The 16,141-nt window shown below is 40.2% G+C and overlaps 1 protein-coding gene across 3 annotated transcripts in view; it reads left to right on the top strand.

Moving 5' to 3' along the window:
* Positions 1–16,141, top strand: part of GALNT9 (polypeptide N-acetylgalactosaminyltransferase 9) — a 309,645-nt gene that overhangs the window by 223,202 nt on the left and 70,302 nt on the right. For 2 of the 3 annotated variants that reach the window (XM_015877661.3, XM_015877660.3), the window contains one exon: positions 2,755–2,935. The exons of the other annotated variant lie outside the window; for it this stretch is intronic. In XM_015877661.3, the coding sequence (XP_015733147.2) occupies positions 2,755–2,935 (181 nt within the window). The remainder of the gene's footprint in view (positions 1–2,754; positions 2,936–16,141) is intronic. 3 annotated transcript variants of the gene reach the window in all.

The following is a 16,141-nucleotide window of genomic DNA, read 5'->3' on the forward strand; positions in this document are numbered from 1 at the left end:
GAAGCTCCATAAAATGCTTTCAGAAATATTTAGTGCCAGTATGTGCTTCACATAGTAACATCAAAGGAATTCTGTAATTTGAAATCAGTAACTGTAACACAGTTCTTGAAGAGTTTTAGTCTTGTTTCAACTCAAACTGTGTCTGTCTATTTCTCTGCTTTTCTGGCAGAAAACTGTATCATTGGAAGTGACACAGGCCTCAAGTACCCCCACATATCACAATATGCCTTTTTTTTTTTGCTTACAGCTTTCTCTCTTTGCCTGACCCAACTGGAGACGTGATTATTTCAACCCCTAATTGTAAGCCTCCCTTGTACTAGTTTCTCCTTCTCCTTTCAGACTGCAGAAATGTATTACTAGCTGCAGACCAGCAGGCCAGAGGTTTGGTATTATGTGGTTTTTCCATTTACATGAGGAAAGGAGAAACTGGGTTTTCAGCTGGGCAGAGATTTACGTGGCCAACCAAAGATCACAATAAAGGCTCTTACCCCTCTGCTTTTGCATTCTTTACATTCAGCCCACAAAGTGGCTTGTATTACTAATTCCTCGTGAATTTTTATTTATTTATTTATTTTGCCAGCAGGGTCATGAGCTGGAATAGGCACCCTGCCATCCTGCTGACTCAACTCAGTCCCTCTGAACCGATTTTCTTGCATTTCTTCTTGTACACTTTCAGACAGGTTTTGAACAGTTTCCTGCTTGTCTTTTGGGTTAGCTCCATCCCTTGGAGGAGAAAAATGTGTTTGACAAAGGAAGACAGCATAACTGGGCTGTTTTGCATTATTGAATGCTGGGGATGAGTCATCAAAGGTGGCCCAAGATCCCAGTTTTAGGACTGTGTCTGGCTAAAGAAAAGAGATGTATGCTGATTAGATGTTTGTTGCCTTGAGCATACCTTTCATTTTTACTTGCGTTTTGTTTCACTTAAAGCTTTGAAGAAGTTTGTTGTTGACTAAACGTCAGTATCTCAATCCCAGTAGCTCGGTTCTTTGGTCTTCTCTCTCTGTGTCCCAGCAATATGAAATTCTATCAAAAGATGCTGCTATGAAGCTTTGTCTTTCCACTTTCCCCTCCTGCCTGTGTGGTCTGTGGGGTTCCTGCTCATACCTCTGTTTGATCTCACTCACTTGTGAGACCTGCAGCTCACCTCCCACACACACCTGTAATGAGACCATAGCTACATCAGCTTCTTGTTTTCCTTTCTTTTCAATAATTCACTGGGCTTGAATGCTTAGAGCTCCCTGAATTTTTAAAAGCTTGACCATGCCAAGGATATTTTTCTGTAGAGCTTCATTTATTTTCCTTCTTCTGTCCTTCTTGTCCTGCTGAGAAAGTTGATCGTTTCAGTGTATTATGATGAGGAGCATGAAAGAGACATCAAAATGGATATAAGGACCATTTCCTGACCAGGGACCACTAATTGAAGTATGTCATGTGTATTTAGAAGGGCATGTGTGACATTCAGCAGGTAGTTGATGCTCAGGCAGACTGTAGTTTTGCCCTTAAACCTAGCAGGAGATTTTATCATAAGCATATATAGTAGAAAATATTGACTTTATCCTCTCAAACCAATAATGAGCCTCTGCTTCTCCATTCTATCCTTCTGTAACTAAGCGGAGATGATGACAGAGCTTTAGCAAATGAGAACAGTCTTAGCAATGAGATAAAGGAGAAATTCCCATGAGGGCTAAGTTGTCACAGACCTTACTGTGACAGCCCTAGCTTCATACTGTCATATTTGTCTGTTACTAGCAAGCACTGACAGTTTTTCATCTCTCCTGATTTCCCTTTAGTTGTTTATTTAAAATACTGACATATTCATCTTGAAAAATTCTTAATTTGAAATATGTTGAGCAGGTCAAACTCTGTTTTGCTCCGCACTTTAAACAGTTTGGAGGTTATTTACACATTTCTGTATGGTATCCCCAAGGCTATTATAAATAACTTTTTAGCTTCTGATGACTTGTTGATGGACAGCCTTTTGGGAAGGAAAGCTTTGACATGAAACACAGGGTGTTTGAGGAGCTTATTTATCAGTATTCAACTCCTAATTAAATGACTGTTACCATGGAAGAAGTTCCTGGCGATGTGATTGTATGAGTATTTTTTTACATCTGTTTCATTTTGTTTTAAATGTGCTTTTGAGCTAAGCAGGAATATATTAGCATATGAAACCTATCAAATGGATTGTTGGCTGGCTAATACCTTAGCACTAAGCAATGCAGGGTTAATCATCTTAGCTCAAGTATGTCCCAACTTTCTGATCGTAGAAGCTTTATAGGGCTGAATATCTTTACACAACATACATGGTCCATATGACATAGTTCTGAAGGACAGAGGAAATCCCAAGCAATTCACGTGTGAGAGTTTTCAGCTCCTCAGTAGTTTTTGCACATCTTTGTGAGAAGAGGCTGGACTCAGCATTTTGAGATGTTTGGAAATAAGATTCCTGTTTCTGGGGAATTATCCAGGAAAAAAGGGGGGAAACTGAAAGCTGATAATTAGTTCTTTATAGTTTGCTCATTAGCAATTATGCAGTAATAATGCAAGATGTGTTGATATGGACTCTGGTTTGAAAAGCTGAGGAAAATTTCCTCAGAGCCATGAAGCGTTTAGAGGTTTGGGGTTTTATGGGAGCTCAGATCTTGCTCTCTAAAAACTTCTGTGGTCACAGAAGAGCTCAGATGTATGATCTTGGTTAATTGCTTGTCTTTCTTTTTTCTTCTTCTTTTTTTTTTTTTAACTTCTATTTAGGCCTTGCAAAGCCTATGGGATTAGTTGAAGGTCCAGGAGGCTTGGGCCAGGGGGGAATGGCTGCTACCCTAAGAGATGATAGCCATGAATCAGAGACTAAATATGAAGAATATGGTTACAATGCCCAACTCAGTGACAGGATATCTCTCGACAGGTCCATCCCTGACTACAGACCAAAAAAGTAAGTTAAATTCCATATTATTATTAGAGCAAGTGATTGTTTTTCTTTGGACTTTTGATGACAACTCATTTCTCCACCTCCCTTCCCAGTTAGTCTGCCAACATTTAGTCAGATGTATACCCTTGAGTTTAGTGAAAATTAAAATGACCAGCTGCCATCTCAAGCATGAAGTGTTGTGTCAAAAACAACAGCAAATCAACCACCTCTTCTTTAATTGCACTTGATGTTCTTAGAAGTGTTTAGTCAGGGTCTGCAATACACTGAAGCACAGACTAAATGCAATCCATTGTAGTGATTGCAGTAAGATTTTTTTTGGTTTCTGGAATATGTGTACATTTTTATTCTAGTATCACAATCTTCATATGCCTGCGTTATGTTTGACAAATATGGAATTATGTGTTTATTATATGTGCTGATTTATTATATCTTGTATTAGATGTCTTCATAATCTTCTATATTTATGGAGTTATGCATCTTCCAGATGTGACATTCTCTCTGTCAGCCAATGAATGACAATCAGTAATGTCTTAATGCTGAGAAAATCAGTGGCAATGCCTAGTTACTCTCAGGAGACAGAATTGAAAAGAATACTTAATTAATTTCTAATAATAATCTTCTGTTTTAAAAAACCCACTGGGGCTTTTAGGCAGAACTGAAAGTTAAATAAAAAACTATCTTATTAAGCAGAGATAAAAGTTTAGCCAAGCAAAACAGATGTGCTCTGTGAGTGGATTGCAATTGAATTAGGATTGTAGGCAGTTCAAGCTGCCAAAAACAAAATCCAGCAAAACAAAACTTCATCTTAACCACAAATTTCACTGGCTGTGTTACATATTAATCTAATCTCAGAAGTATCGACTCAGCATTTGTTTTCTCAGATACTTGCTGTACAAAAGAAAGCAAGATCAAAGAGGTGGTGAAGAGAAGAAAGGGGAAAAAAAAGATGCTGCTTTGATGTCACATTTGGTCAATTTATCATAAACATTTATTATGAAATTATCCTGCAAAAAAAGGTAGACTGCAGTCATCATGAAATGTTTGAGTTGTACATCAGATTCTTGTTCAAAGTCCCTTGAAATCAGTATGAATTTTTTCAAGTGAACATCAATGAGGTTTGACCAGGCCTGCTGTTGGATGCTGGATCACATGGATAATAAATGAGAATGATCTACCTGGAAATATAAAAGCTAAGGCTGCAAAGTTTGAATCTAGCTTAACAGCTCTTAGAAGCATGGGAGCGTTCACAGTGTAGTGGTATTTGAACATGCTCTTCCGTAGTTGAAAGCATTTATGATACTTTCACCTAAGCTTCTTGACATGCTCATTTTGATAATCTCATAAGGAAATGCTGCATGAATAACTGTCTGAATTATGAAAATCTGCCTTCCTTGTGGTGTTCTGACATTCTTTAGATGATTCTGGTTAGATACAGATGCTGGAATAGTGTCTTCTACGTACATACGAGTTGCAGGGTAGTTGCTTTGAAAAATGAGTCTGAGGAAGGTAGAAGCTCTTACATGAAGCAGTGATTTTGTATTTTCATTTCTGTTGTTGTTAGTTTTTGCATCTGACACCTTTGAACACACAGATAGTCAAATACAAGGTCTGTGATGCTGAACTCAGTTTTCTCTCCTTTCTTGTGCCATGTATTGCCATGCAAGAGTAATCAACCTCTTCTTATCCACTATATCGTATAATACTTACTTCCAGGTGTGCACCAAAGCCACAGGGCAAAGCTGAGCTTGACTTTGTTTGGTTTAGGAAATAGGTATACGGAAACCAATGTGTCCATCCATCTTAATATGCAGCTCTTCTCAATCTGCTTATGATTTATACTTGGGTTGTTACCAGTATTTTCTATCTTTAACAAGGAAGGACTTTTCATTCTTAATTTGAGAAGCAAGGTAGAATTGATGGCCTGTTGGTTCATTTTATCCTTGAACTCTTTGTTTATCTTTCACTTATTTTTTTTCCAGTACTTTATTCTGGTAGAATTAGCATTTTCTCCCATTCTATAGCATATATTCAGTAAACATTTGGAAGTATGATTGGTTTTCAGGAGATATTTTCGTCCCCACTCAGCAAATTAAAAGTAAATGACGCTACAGAGGTGCACAGTCAGTCAGTGTGACCGTGAAGGTCCCTAAATTGGACTCACCGCTGTGTCCTTCCACTGCAGTAAAATCTGCAAGCCTGTGTGGGTACTGCTGTGCCTAGAATGCTTTTCCCATAAACCAGCACACTGTTCTACCTTCCTATCTGCTGCCAGCTCAAACATAACTGCACTCAATGCTTTATATTAAGACAGGAATCACTAAGTCGGTACAGGAGTCAACAGCAGCTTTTGTGCGTGTTGTGTTTGTTTGCCAGACTGAAGCAATGACAGTAAATAGCTCGCTTGCGATTACAATTCACATGATAATTGCAAAATGATAGTTTGATCCTAACGTGGTGTAATAAATATCTCAGCTTTTTCTTCTCTGATATTGCACCTCCCACAGCTTGAATGCTTGCCCTGTCTCTCTGCAGAGAGCAGACAACCCTGGGGAAAACAGTTCAAAAACATACTGTGATTTGATATTTCAAGCTGTTCCGTTTCAAGAGACGTGTAATATAGAGAAGTTGCAATTTTGCTTTATAAAACAATGCAAAACCTCTCCAACAGTTTGTGAGTTTATTCAATGTGACCTTGAACAGTATTTTCACTCCATGTTGGATTTCACCTGAACTGAATGTGCTGGTATCAAAGTTGTGCTGATTTTTTAGCAGGTTTTTTAAATTTTTGAGTAACTTTTTGCCTTGAAGCAACAGAGTGCTGTGCAGCTCAGGGAACATGCAAAGAGCAAGCAGCAGGAATGAAAGCTGTTTGGGTTCAGTGTGGAGCAGAATACTCAGGATTTCTTATGGCTGATAATTGAGTATTTACACACATTCTGCTAATTTCCCCACAACTGGACCAACCTGAGATTTTTCACTTTGTTCAGACCTTTCTGGTCTGTTAAAATACATCAAAATAACTGTGAAATAGGGGTCCACTCAGTATTGACTATTACCATGTAAATTCTAGAGTAGATTTTACAGCAGTACTGAAATAATTTTGCATGATTACTATTGCTACAAAGGAATTGTTAGTACTTAAGATGGGATTAATTCCATCCTCTGTCATACAAGCATGTATGAAAGAGTAGGCTATTTTCCCCTGGCAACACATGGCAAATCAGGGCTTGCTCTGTGATCCTCCGGGTTATTTAATGGTCAAATGTTACTGGATTCAATTCCATTTAAGTTTTTGATGGTAAAAATGGGGGTTGTGATGGCATGATTCTGAGTGCTGTGTTGGCTAATGGCCCTATCACATAAGCATGGGAAAACATAAGTACGTGTATCTGTATCAGATGACTTCACTGATGTGTGTAGGTGTAGAACAGCCTCGAATCCTATCCATGGATGTTCTGTGAAACCTGCTGGGCTGTGTGCATGTCCTTCTTATTGTAATGTCAAAGGGTGAGTGCCCCACTAAATGGTTAAAAGTAAGTCTGGAGCAACACAGCCAAGATTTAGATAGAGATCTCACACTTCAGAGCCAAAGTGCCCAACATCAACCACCTACATCCCTGCTAAGTTGTTTGACTTCAAGTGACTTAAACTGTTAGAGTTGCTGAGAGGGGAAAGAGAGCAAGTTTAGCTGGTGTATGCTGGATTGCAGGAGCAGCCATAGCCATCCTTCTGCCCTTTTTGGGGATAAGAGCCTTCACTGCTGCCAGCTGCAGCACAAAATACAGGTCTGTGCTCCTGTAACAAAAGATCACACTCAAACCTTCCCCACCATGCATAAAGATTGAGGTGCTGCAGCTCTATATGTGGCAGCAGATTTTTGATGTTATCAAAGATTACAGAAGTCAGAATCCTATGGAATTTCTTTCAAAGACAGGGAAAAGACCCTCAAACTTGCAAACACAGTTTATTCTTCAGTGTGGCATACTGGTAAATTGGGAAGTTTCTGCTAACCAGGTGGTTCAAACATAAGCATTATCTCTCAAGAGAACATCAATTCCTGTGTTCTTTTTGATGCAGAAGGGTGGATTGTAAGAGGTTGAATGAAACGAGCCGAACACCTTTAAATCTGGCCTTTCCTAACTTTCTAACATTTGACTTTTCAATTCAAATAACTCTGGGGTTTCTCTGCATGCCAAACACATCCACACGTGCACATAAGTACTTGTCAAAACCACTTGCTGTGATGCATTACGCATACTTTTGAGGAAAGTTAATACGATCCTGGCGTTTCCATAAGGGCTGAATTGGCTTTGACAAGAAATTGTTGCTTCTTGGTGGAGATCTTCAATTTAACTGATCTTTTCTGTGCAACTCGATGCCAAGAGCATTGTGGCAGTTCAGTGATAACAATAATACTAATAAATGGATTCAGTCTGCTGGCTCTATCAGCCAAAGAAAATATTTCTTTGTGTTATGGTCATGGATGTTTGTACTGAGAAAATTCAGCCCTAAAGAACAAACTTATTAATGCTGAGGCAACTCAAGTCTTTAGCCATAAAAAGCAGAGGAATCGAGGTCTCAAGGAAATTACTTTCATTTATTCAGCCCTTGTATAGAGGCAGGCATTTCGTGGCTCGCTACAGAGTTTCACAATAGAAAAAGAATTGCATCTCTGGGGCTCTGAAGTGTAATTAATGGTTCACTCCACACGATAACTAAGGAAAAGCTTTTTTAATTACCTATCAGAAAGGATTCTGGAATTGATCAAATAGTGCTATCAAGGGGCAGACTTGGTAAATAGACATCTGATTTGTTCATTCAAGGGTTTAATAACCGCAGCTCGTCCAAGGCCAGCAGCTAGAAACCAGCCTTTCTATAGGAGATGGTGCTCCTGTGCTGACTTTGATGGATGCATGAAGCTCCCCTGTAACTTTGGCCCTTCCTGCAAGCTCTGCACGCTCACTGTGACCTTTGAGGCATCCCCAAGGCAAATGATGCACACGTTATCCAGCTCTGTGTCACCAGGGCAGGAGCAGCAGCCTGGTGCCATGGCCCTGCTGGGGGCCCATGGAGCAGGCAGCTCCTCACCATCAGTGCTGAGTGGGGCAGTGAGGCAGATGGTGTTCAGAGAGCATCAGTTTCCGGATCAGTGCGTTGGAGAGGGCTGGACCTGATGCTGTTGGATTTTCTCCACCCCTGCAGCTTTCTCTGCCTCACGACCCAGTTTTCAGATCCTCTGGGGACACCGCGTGTTCTTCACACTGCTTATGGTAATGATGGGAGAATCTCCACATTACCTTTAGGATTCCCCCCAGGTTAACCAGAGCACGCTGTTGTATGGTCCCCTTTGCAGGAAGCATTTAAATTGGAATGGATCCAAGGCTGCACAGGAATTTCTTCTGTAAAATGATTGTTTTAAGAAAAATATTTGGAATTAAACATTTAGATTCCCATGAAAAATTTAGCTTAAATATAATGACTTTTCTATCAGCAGCCTCTACCAATATTTTCAGATTAATATCGGGTTGAAGTGAGACAGTCATTGAAATTAAACAATTCCTCTTTCAGCTTAGTGTTTCACAATCATGGTACAGGCACAAGCATATTTTAATCTCAATGAGGCTTATTTTTAATAGGAAACTTTTCAACCTTTTTTCCCCCCCACTCTTAATAAATAAAATAAAAGCAATTAAAATTCTGAAACAAAAGAAAAAAATAAAATAAGATCACATTCTCATTGCAAATATGAAGCAGAGAGAGGGAAAACCAGAGACAGAAAATGGACTGGTTTGAATCACCTCTGGGCAACAGATTGGGATTGTTTGTTGAAGGGAAACTGTGTAAGAGATGAAACTAACTGTTCTAATTAGAACCCAAACTAATGTACAGATGTGGATTTTGAACAGACCAAAGGGAGCACGTGTATATGCATGCTCTGGGATTTTCTATAGAGCTTGGCCAGCTCTGCCCAGTTATGCAGGCAGGGATTTCCTCAGGCTGTGTTTCCCTAAGAAGTGCATAGGAACCTTTGTGCCTATGGAGATGTACTTGCTCTGAGCTGCCTTTCTGCCTTGCCCAAGAGCAGAAGGGACTGGTATGACATGAGCTGTCATAGCAGTCCCTGTGCTGCTGCTTCTGAGCTGGGCTCTGACCACCTCACACTGCTTAGCTCTGTGATTCTGACCCAACTTATCGGAGATACCGGTTGACTAAATTTGCTCACACTGCTGCCTCTGGGCCAGCTGTGCTTAGCTGTATCCCTATGTAAAGCTAAAGGCTTGTAGCTGAAGTTTGAGATGTGTTTCTTATTGGGCTGTGAAGGACTGAGACTGGAACTATGCAAGCCCACAAAGGAAGGAAAACATCAACTGCTTCTTTGGCTGTGAAAGGAAACTCTCTGTGGATCACAGGTACCTTAGCTAGACCCTGTATTTGTACTCTACCTACACAGCTCTCACCAAGACCTGTAGTTGTTATTTGGTCCTAGTTATGAAGGCACTGTAAGTCTTCTGCCAAGCTCTGCTGGAGTATGACTTGTTAACAGCATATTAATTGGAATGTGAACCTAAAATTTTGTCTCCAGCATCACAGGATACCATGAGGTCTTTGGATATTTAATTAGCTACACATTGTTAAATTTCTCCAGTGAACTGGAGAATTATTAGAAGACTGATTAACACTATGATTCCATTTTTCAATAATAAAAACAAATTGCTGAGAATCTTTCCAACCATTTGAGGCCAGCTGGTCATCAGGAAGGTTCTCAGACTGCTTTTGCTTGATCAACAACAGTGGAGCACAGCCATGAGGAAGGACCATGAGACTGCCCAGACTGCGGTCCAGTAATACTCTGCCTTCTACCCTCCTGTGTATAGAGAAAGGTCACTGCACAAAGTCTGGGTAGACAGTGCCAGAGTTTTCTGCAGCTTTTTCTGATACTCAGTAGAAATTTTCTCAGCTTTTTTCCAATTTTGAAACATTATTGATTCTCTTTTGTTTAGTGCTCGCTAGGCTTTCCCATTAAGTAGCAACTTTAATTATACCACAAAGTAACATAGACCTTGATTATCAACAGTGGTCCATTGGATAATGAAAGGAGAATCAGCAAGTCTAAATTAAACAGAATTATAAAAATTAACAACCTTTTCCAAAAACTCATCTTACATTCATATGCAGTAGTTTTCCTCTTGTTATATTTTTGCAGTGTCTTTCTGTATATTAATTGTTGGAGACGAGTTCTGCTTGACTGTCAGCACTAATAAATGTAGATTTAGTGGAGGCTGAATTTGATTAACTAGGGAGCATGAACAATAACTGATTGCAATGTTGTGTTTAAATGCAGTAAGACTGGAAGCCATTCCCTGTAATTTGTCTGCACCAGAAAGTACGCTTGAATGCATGAATAACTTACCTAAGGTGGGTTGCATAACAGTGACTAACAATTAGGCATATAATTTAAAGTGGTCAGCTAGGCTGCCTTTATATACAATGGAGGAGGAGAAGATGTGGAAACATTGCTTTAGATGTGTATAGAATGTAATGTCCTCTGGAGATCTCTCCCCTGGAAACCTAGGACAGACAGTTTAAATGGGATTCCAAGTGAATCCAATACAGAATGTTAAGAACTCCAAGGCATCAGGAAATGAGGGAACTTCTGTGTCAGTAACATGTGTTGGAAAATGATCTTCAACAGAGTTGCATGGATGGACAGGATTACCATAACTGGTAAGCTGGACAAAGTCCCCATCCAACACAAGGCTGGCAGCAGCATGGTTTTCAGCTGAGAAAAATGGAAGGGATGAGGAAAAATCTCCTTTTCATCCTCAGTTTTTCTTACAGATCATAAAACTAAATGTGTCTCGTGTGACCTGCACCTTTACAGGTACCTTAAACACTATTGCCACTTTTTTTTTCCCCCTTTTTATTGTAGAGTGTAGTAATTTCCTGAACTTGAGAGTTGTAATATTTTCATAGCAGGAATATTTCCACCTTGAGAAGAGCAATTGTAGGGTGCTGTCTTCAAACTGTGCTATTCTCCTGCAGACAAGTATGTGTCTGTAATGCTGAGGCACTACTGAGGTCAGCAGCGACTTGCAGTTAAGTGTCTGCAAATATGTGCTAGCATCTTAAAGTTTCTTCCATGTACCTCCCCTGGGCCTGTGTCTGATGGCTGCCCACTATCAGTTCCAGGCAGAAAAGGATATTCCTGTAAATTTCTGAACTGTCATGTTATGTTACACTCCACAGTATTACATTACAGAATAAAAAGAGGTAACAGAACGAGTCAGGCGGTGAATCCAGAGTAGTGTTTCTTTTCCTTTTATGTCATCTTACATGTATCTCTATTGCAATGTACCCAATATCCTTCCAGCTTTGAAGGAGCTCTAATGTTTTTGATGATGTTCTCCTTTTCTTGCTTAAAAGGTGTTTGCAAATTTAGCTCAACTGACCATGTGAGGTGTGCATTCATATTATCTGCAATTGCCTTCATGATATAATTTTTAAAGTAATCAGTTTTTGGTACTCATTGCAGTTGGGCCTGTTGGACAGTATAAAAAAGTCCAGGTTTCAGGTCAAGTAACTTAAAGGTTTTTTAGTTGTTGTTGTTTGTGTCTTTGCAGCAAAAGCATGAACAGGCCAAGATGTCAGACAATTTACTCTTTTGTCTCAAATAAAACTGAGTTGTGGACTCCAAGTTGATGCCATGTTTCATTTTAATAGTGTCACTTCTTGCTTGTTTTGTCCGTGTCTCTTGTTTTGAGTGAATTTAGTGCTAATAAAAATGAGAGACTCTTAAAGCTCTCCTTTGCCAGAGGTACTGGACTGTTGCAGGCTGCAAATGTGAGCTCCCTGTCTTGGGTAGCTTGATCTAGATGCCTTCCAAGGTTTTGTTTCTCTGAAACAGCACCTGCCACTTAAAAGCTGTTTGATAGTTTTATGACGTTGAAGTTATGGGCCTCTATTTTCCATTTCTCTAGCTTTCTGAAAAAATATATATATATATATATCTTGGCTTCTGTTGTTTTGCCTCTAAATCTTCTGCTGTGGACTCAGAAACAAACCACTGCCCTGCCAAACCAGGTCACCTTGCCGGGTGCAGCTCCGGGGGAGGTCCCAGAACAGTTGCTTCCCGTGCAGTCTGTGCCCTATTTTCCCTTGATTAACCAACTGGCTATCATGGCAAGAAATGATTTTTCAGGTCTATGTGTGCAATTTTGATCTGTATCTTTTTGGCTTCAAGAAATCCTACAGAAGTTCAAAGTCCCCACCTGGACACTTCTCTTGGAACACGGAGACCTGAGGAGCTCCGTGCCTCTTCTATAAAGCCAGAGCAAGGCCAGACCTGGCTGTCTCTTTCTTGTCTGCCTAGGAATGTACAAGTGACCCTTGTGGAGCAGGAAGCTCACGGTGTTTGTTCTTAAGGCTCTGAAAATGCACTTTCTTTGTAGAAGAGAAGGAGATCAGTGTGTGAAATGTGGTGTAAAATCAGATTCCTGATTTCTGTGGTTCTCGACAATTCTGTGAGTTGGGATGAACAGCCTTGTGAGCACTGGGGAGATTCAACTGAGAAATTTCCTTTTTGCACACAAAGCTTGTAATGGAACTTTAACGAGCTGAAGTAGTGTAAAGGCAGGGTCACTGGGGAAAAGCACGGCGTGCTCTCTCTTTCTAGTATATCATTTTTTTCATTCAGCTTTCAAGTAAATGCGCTGTCTTAGGAAGATTAGTGCCTACGTTTGTAGTTAATCAGGATGTAAGGCAAAGTTCTCCACTGCCAAGGAACTTGCTATGGGCTGCAGATTCTAAAGCTAAGAATCCTTGTTTTGCTGCTCTGACAACCTCTGGTGTGTTTCTTTGGCATGTACATGAAAATAGCACTGGAAATATGCTCCAAATCGATGTTTGTTGTCTCTTTTCCCCTGAAAGAAAGCTGGGAGGTTCTACTCACCGAAAGATTAACAGTAGTGACAGAAGGGGAGGCAACATCTTTTCTGTTTTCTGCAGAGGATTTTAGTATAGTTGATGTATCACAAAGGAATTGCTTAAGCAATGACAGGAAGCCATTCAGCGGTGAGCAGCAGGGCTGGCTACCCAGACAGACACATCTCTCCTTACATGTCTGTATTAAACAGAGAAAATGAGACCTATTGCCAAGCATACATCAAGTGAAATCCAAACTCTCTTGGTCTTAGCACACACACAAAGCATGAGGTAACTTGAAATTATAGGAAATTTCATCTCTAATTTTGTATTGAAACAGGACCCTGTGGAGCTGCATTTTACCTGTGTGAGCTGCCTTCAGATTGTCAACTGGTTGCTTAATTAGTTTATTTTCTTTGCTTCGAAGGATGAATATATTATTTACTCCACACTTGAAGACTTCTCTTAGTCTGCATTTATGTATTTAGTCTTCAAAATGACCTAGCACAGGTCCAGCCACTGGGATAGTGTGAAGCAGACCTTCCTGGCAGCAATGGCAGTTCAGACTTGAGTGATGGTAAAATAATTGTAATTGCAGTAACAATCATTAAAACAGTGCACCACAATACCCTTGGGTGCTGTTGCTGGGTTGGACTGCACCCCTAAAATTCCAAAGGAAAGCAGTAACTTTTAGTTATCTCTATCCACAAAGTGAACAGCTGCATCGTTTAGCAACTGGAGTTAGCTTTCATTCCCTCCATGGATGTTCTGTTCAGACACAGTTCTCACAGAGGATCATGGTGCAGTTCACATTAAAGTGGAGATAGAAATGACATTGAAGCTTTGCTCCTGTATTTTCTATGCTGCCTGGAAATAAATACATGACCTACAGCTAGTTCAATGTCTTATTGCTGTGGTGTTATTAACCCAAATGTACCCAAGTGGTGAGGAAAATGTATTCTGTTTGCTCATAGAGGAGCACTTGGCTCTTTGCCTGACAGATCTGGGAATCTCTGGGAACAAGGCAGGGAAAGTTTCTCTGTGAAATGATTTGTGCTGTAGTAGGTTGAATGTGTCTATCTGTAGGTGAGGGATGAAGAAGGACATGGTTGTGAGCACAGCTTCAGTCTGCTTGGCAGACAGGTAATGGGAATAATCTGCTCCTCCCGTGCAGAGCACTTAGTGCTACTTTTCTTTCTAGTGGTGAATTAATTTCACTCTTCAAATACTGAGGATGTGACTTCAAAACAACAGAGAATAACAAAGGAAATTGCTTCTAAGCAGGCAGATTTGGGCAGGAGCAGTGCCTGAATGCTAAACTGCTGAATTAGGAGTTGTGAAAAGCCAAGCACTTGTACCTGGCTTGGTCAGATATTCAAAGTCACACTCAAGGACGTTGCCTGGTCAGGAAAAGGGCCTGATTTCTGTCAGCCCAAGTGAAAAGAGAGCACACACTGAACTGCTTTTTTCTGAGCTGGGATGAGAGCTCATAAATATAAAAGTTCCCCTTGTGTTAAACTGTTTTGCTGTTGTGAAGTCTACGGCCTAGAGACCAGTTTCATTCTAGACAGCAAATGTGGGATTTTTTTTAATGTTTTATTTCTAAACATAACAAAAATGGATTTTTTTTTCCAATGCAAATTTTCTGAAGTGCCTGTAATAATTAGAGGGTAGGAAACTCTTCTTAACATTTAACTTCTAAATGTATGAAATAGTTGGATTCTGTGCTGCTCACCTCTTGCTAGCCTTTAATTTAAACAAAAGCTATAAAAGTGAGATTAGGCTCCAGTCCAATGAAACACTTAAATACGTTCCTAGTTATAAGTGTATGAGTAACCCAGTGAATATAAGGCATGCTTAACTGCTTTGTTTGAATGGGATATTTTGCAAAGTAGTTATAATAACCAAAGAACAATCCCGCAGTGTCACTGAGAAAGATGTAAGGAGGAGTCAAGTCCCATCAGCACTTCAGTATCCAATTGCTGTGAGGTTTTCACAAAGCTGCTTGCCCTGTGATTTAATTTGCAGGGTCCTGCTCCCAGGTCCATAGAGCTCTCCAGATGTGCTCCATCATCTACAGTTAAAGAGGCTCAGTTTGTCAGGCTGGTCCCTCCCTCTGTCTGGTGGGGGAAGCGCACATGGCACATGCACCTTCATTTGTCCTCCCTGCCTGCCGTGCCTTTTCATAAACACTCTGTGACTGCTGCCAGGTTCTCATATAAAGCATCTAAACATCATGGATTTAATACTCCCATTTTCAGTGCTAAATCAATGTTCTTTATGCATTTGTTCTTGGAACACTGCTCTGTTTGAACCATAATTCTTCCCACATACCATAAACTTGGGTCCGTTTTCACCCTGATAGAAGCTGATCTATTTAAAGCAAGAGGAAAAACCCTGTGACTACTGTTTAAACATTTCAAGGCCGTTGCTTGTTAATCAAACAGGCTCCTGCATCACCTCAATGCACTGGGATGTCTGGGGAAGTGCTGCTTTTCGGGGCCTCCACTGGCCTTGTTGCTGCTGGGGCAGAACAGCATTAAGAGCAGCTCAGTACATGTTCAGTGGGCAGTAAGGGATGGGTTTGCTCTGTTTATGACTGACCTTCTGTTTAGCTGTTTACTCCTTCAACCGTCCTGTATTTGTACATAGATATAAAGAAACATTTTGCTGCATAACTGGATTTGACCAGAGATTAAAGCTGGTCTCCTGTGAAAAACACTAGAGCCCATTAAAGAAGAGATTGTTTGCCAAACATTGTTGTATGTCCTCCCGAGACCGTAAAAAACATTGTTAGCTGAAGTAATAGCGGAAAATGATTGCATTCCTCCATCCTCCTCCTTACCACCACACTGCAACGTGACAGCAAACCTGTAATGAAATCCGTGAAGAGCTCTGCAGCAGTTACCTTGAAAACTTCTTTATTGCCCTACATTTCTTGATAACAGTGATACTCAGCTTCTGTCCAGCGCTGAGAGCGCGGCTGAGGGACTGAGACAGTGAGAACTGAACAGAACTACCTTGGAGTTTTAGCATTAAACACTTGCAGTAATTTTTTAATAGTCAAGAGTAGCTTTCTGTATTTACATATCATTATCTGAATAACAAATAGCTTCAAGGATAAGACAAGCGCTTCTGTGCAAATAGGAAGTAGTGATTTTACTCTTATAAATCATTTATTGAAAATTATTCTTTTGATTTCATCTCCTCTCTGTTTTATTATTTTGTTTTTTGTTTTTCTTATGTATGGCATTAGCTTGAAGTGTCATGGGTGAGGAATTCCCTTAC

The sequence above is a fragment of the Coturnix japonica genome, chromosome 9, assembly GCF_054131305.1.
Source record: "Coturnix japonica strain WE chromosome 9, WE-NBRP24, whole genome shotgun sequence".
Lineage (NCBI taxonomy): Eukaryota > Metazoa > Chordata > Aves > Galliformes > Phasianidae > Coturnix > Coturnix japonica.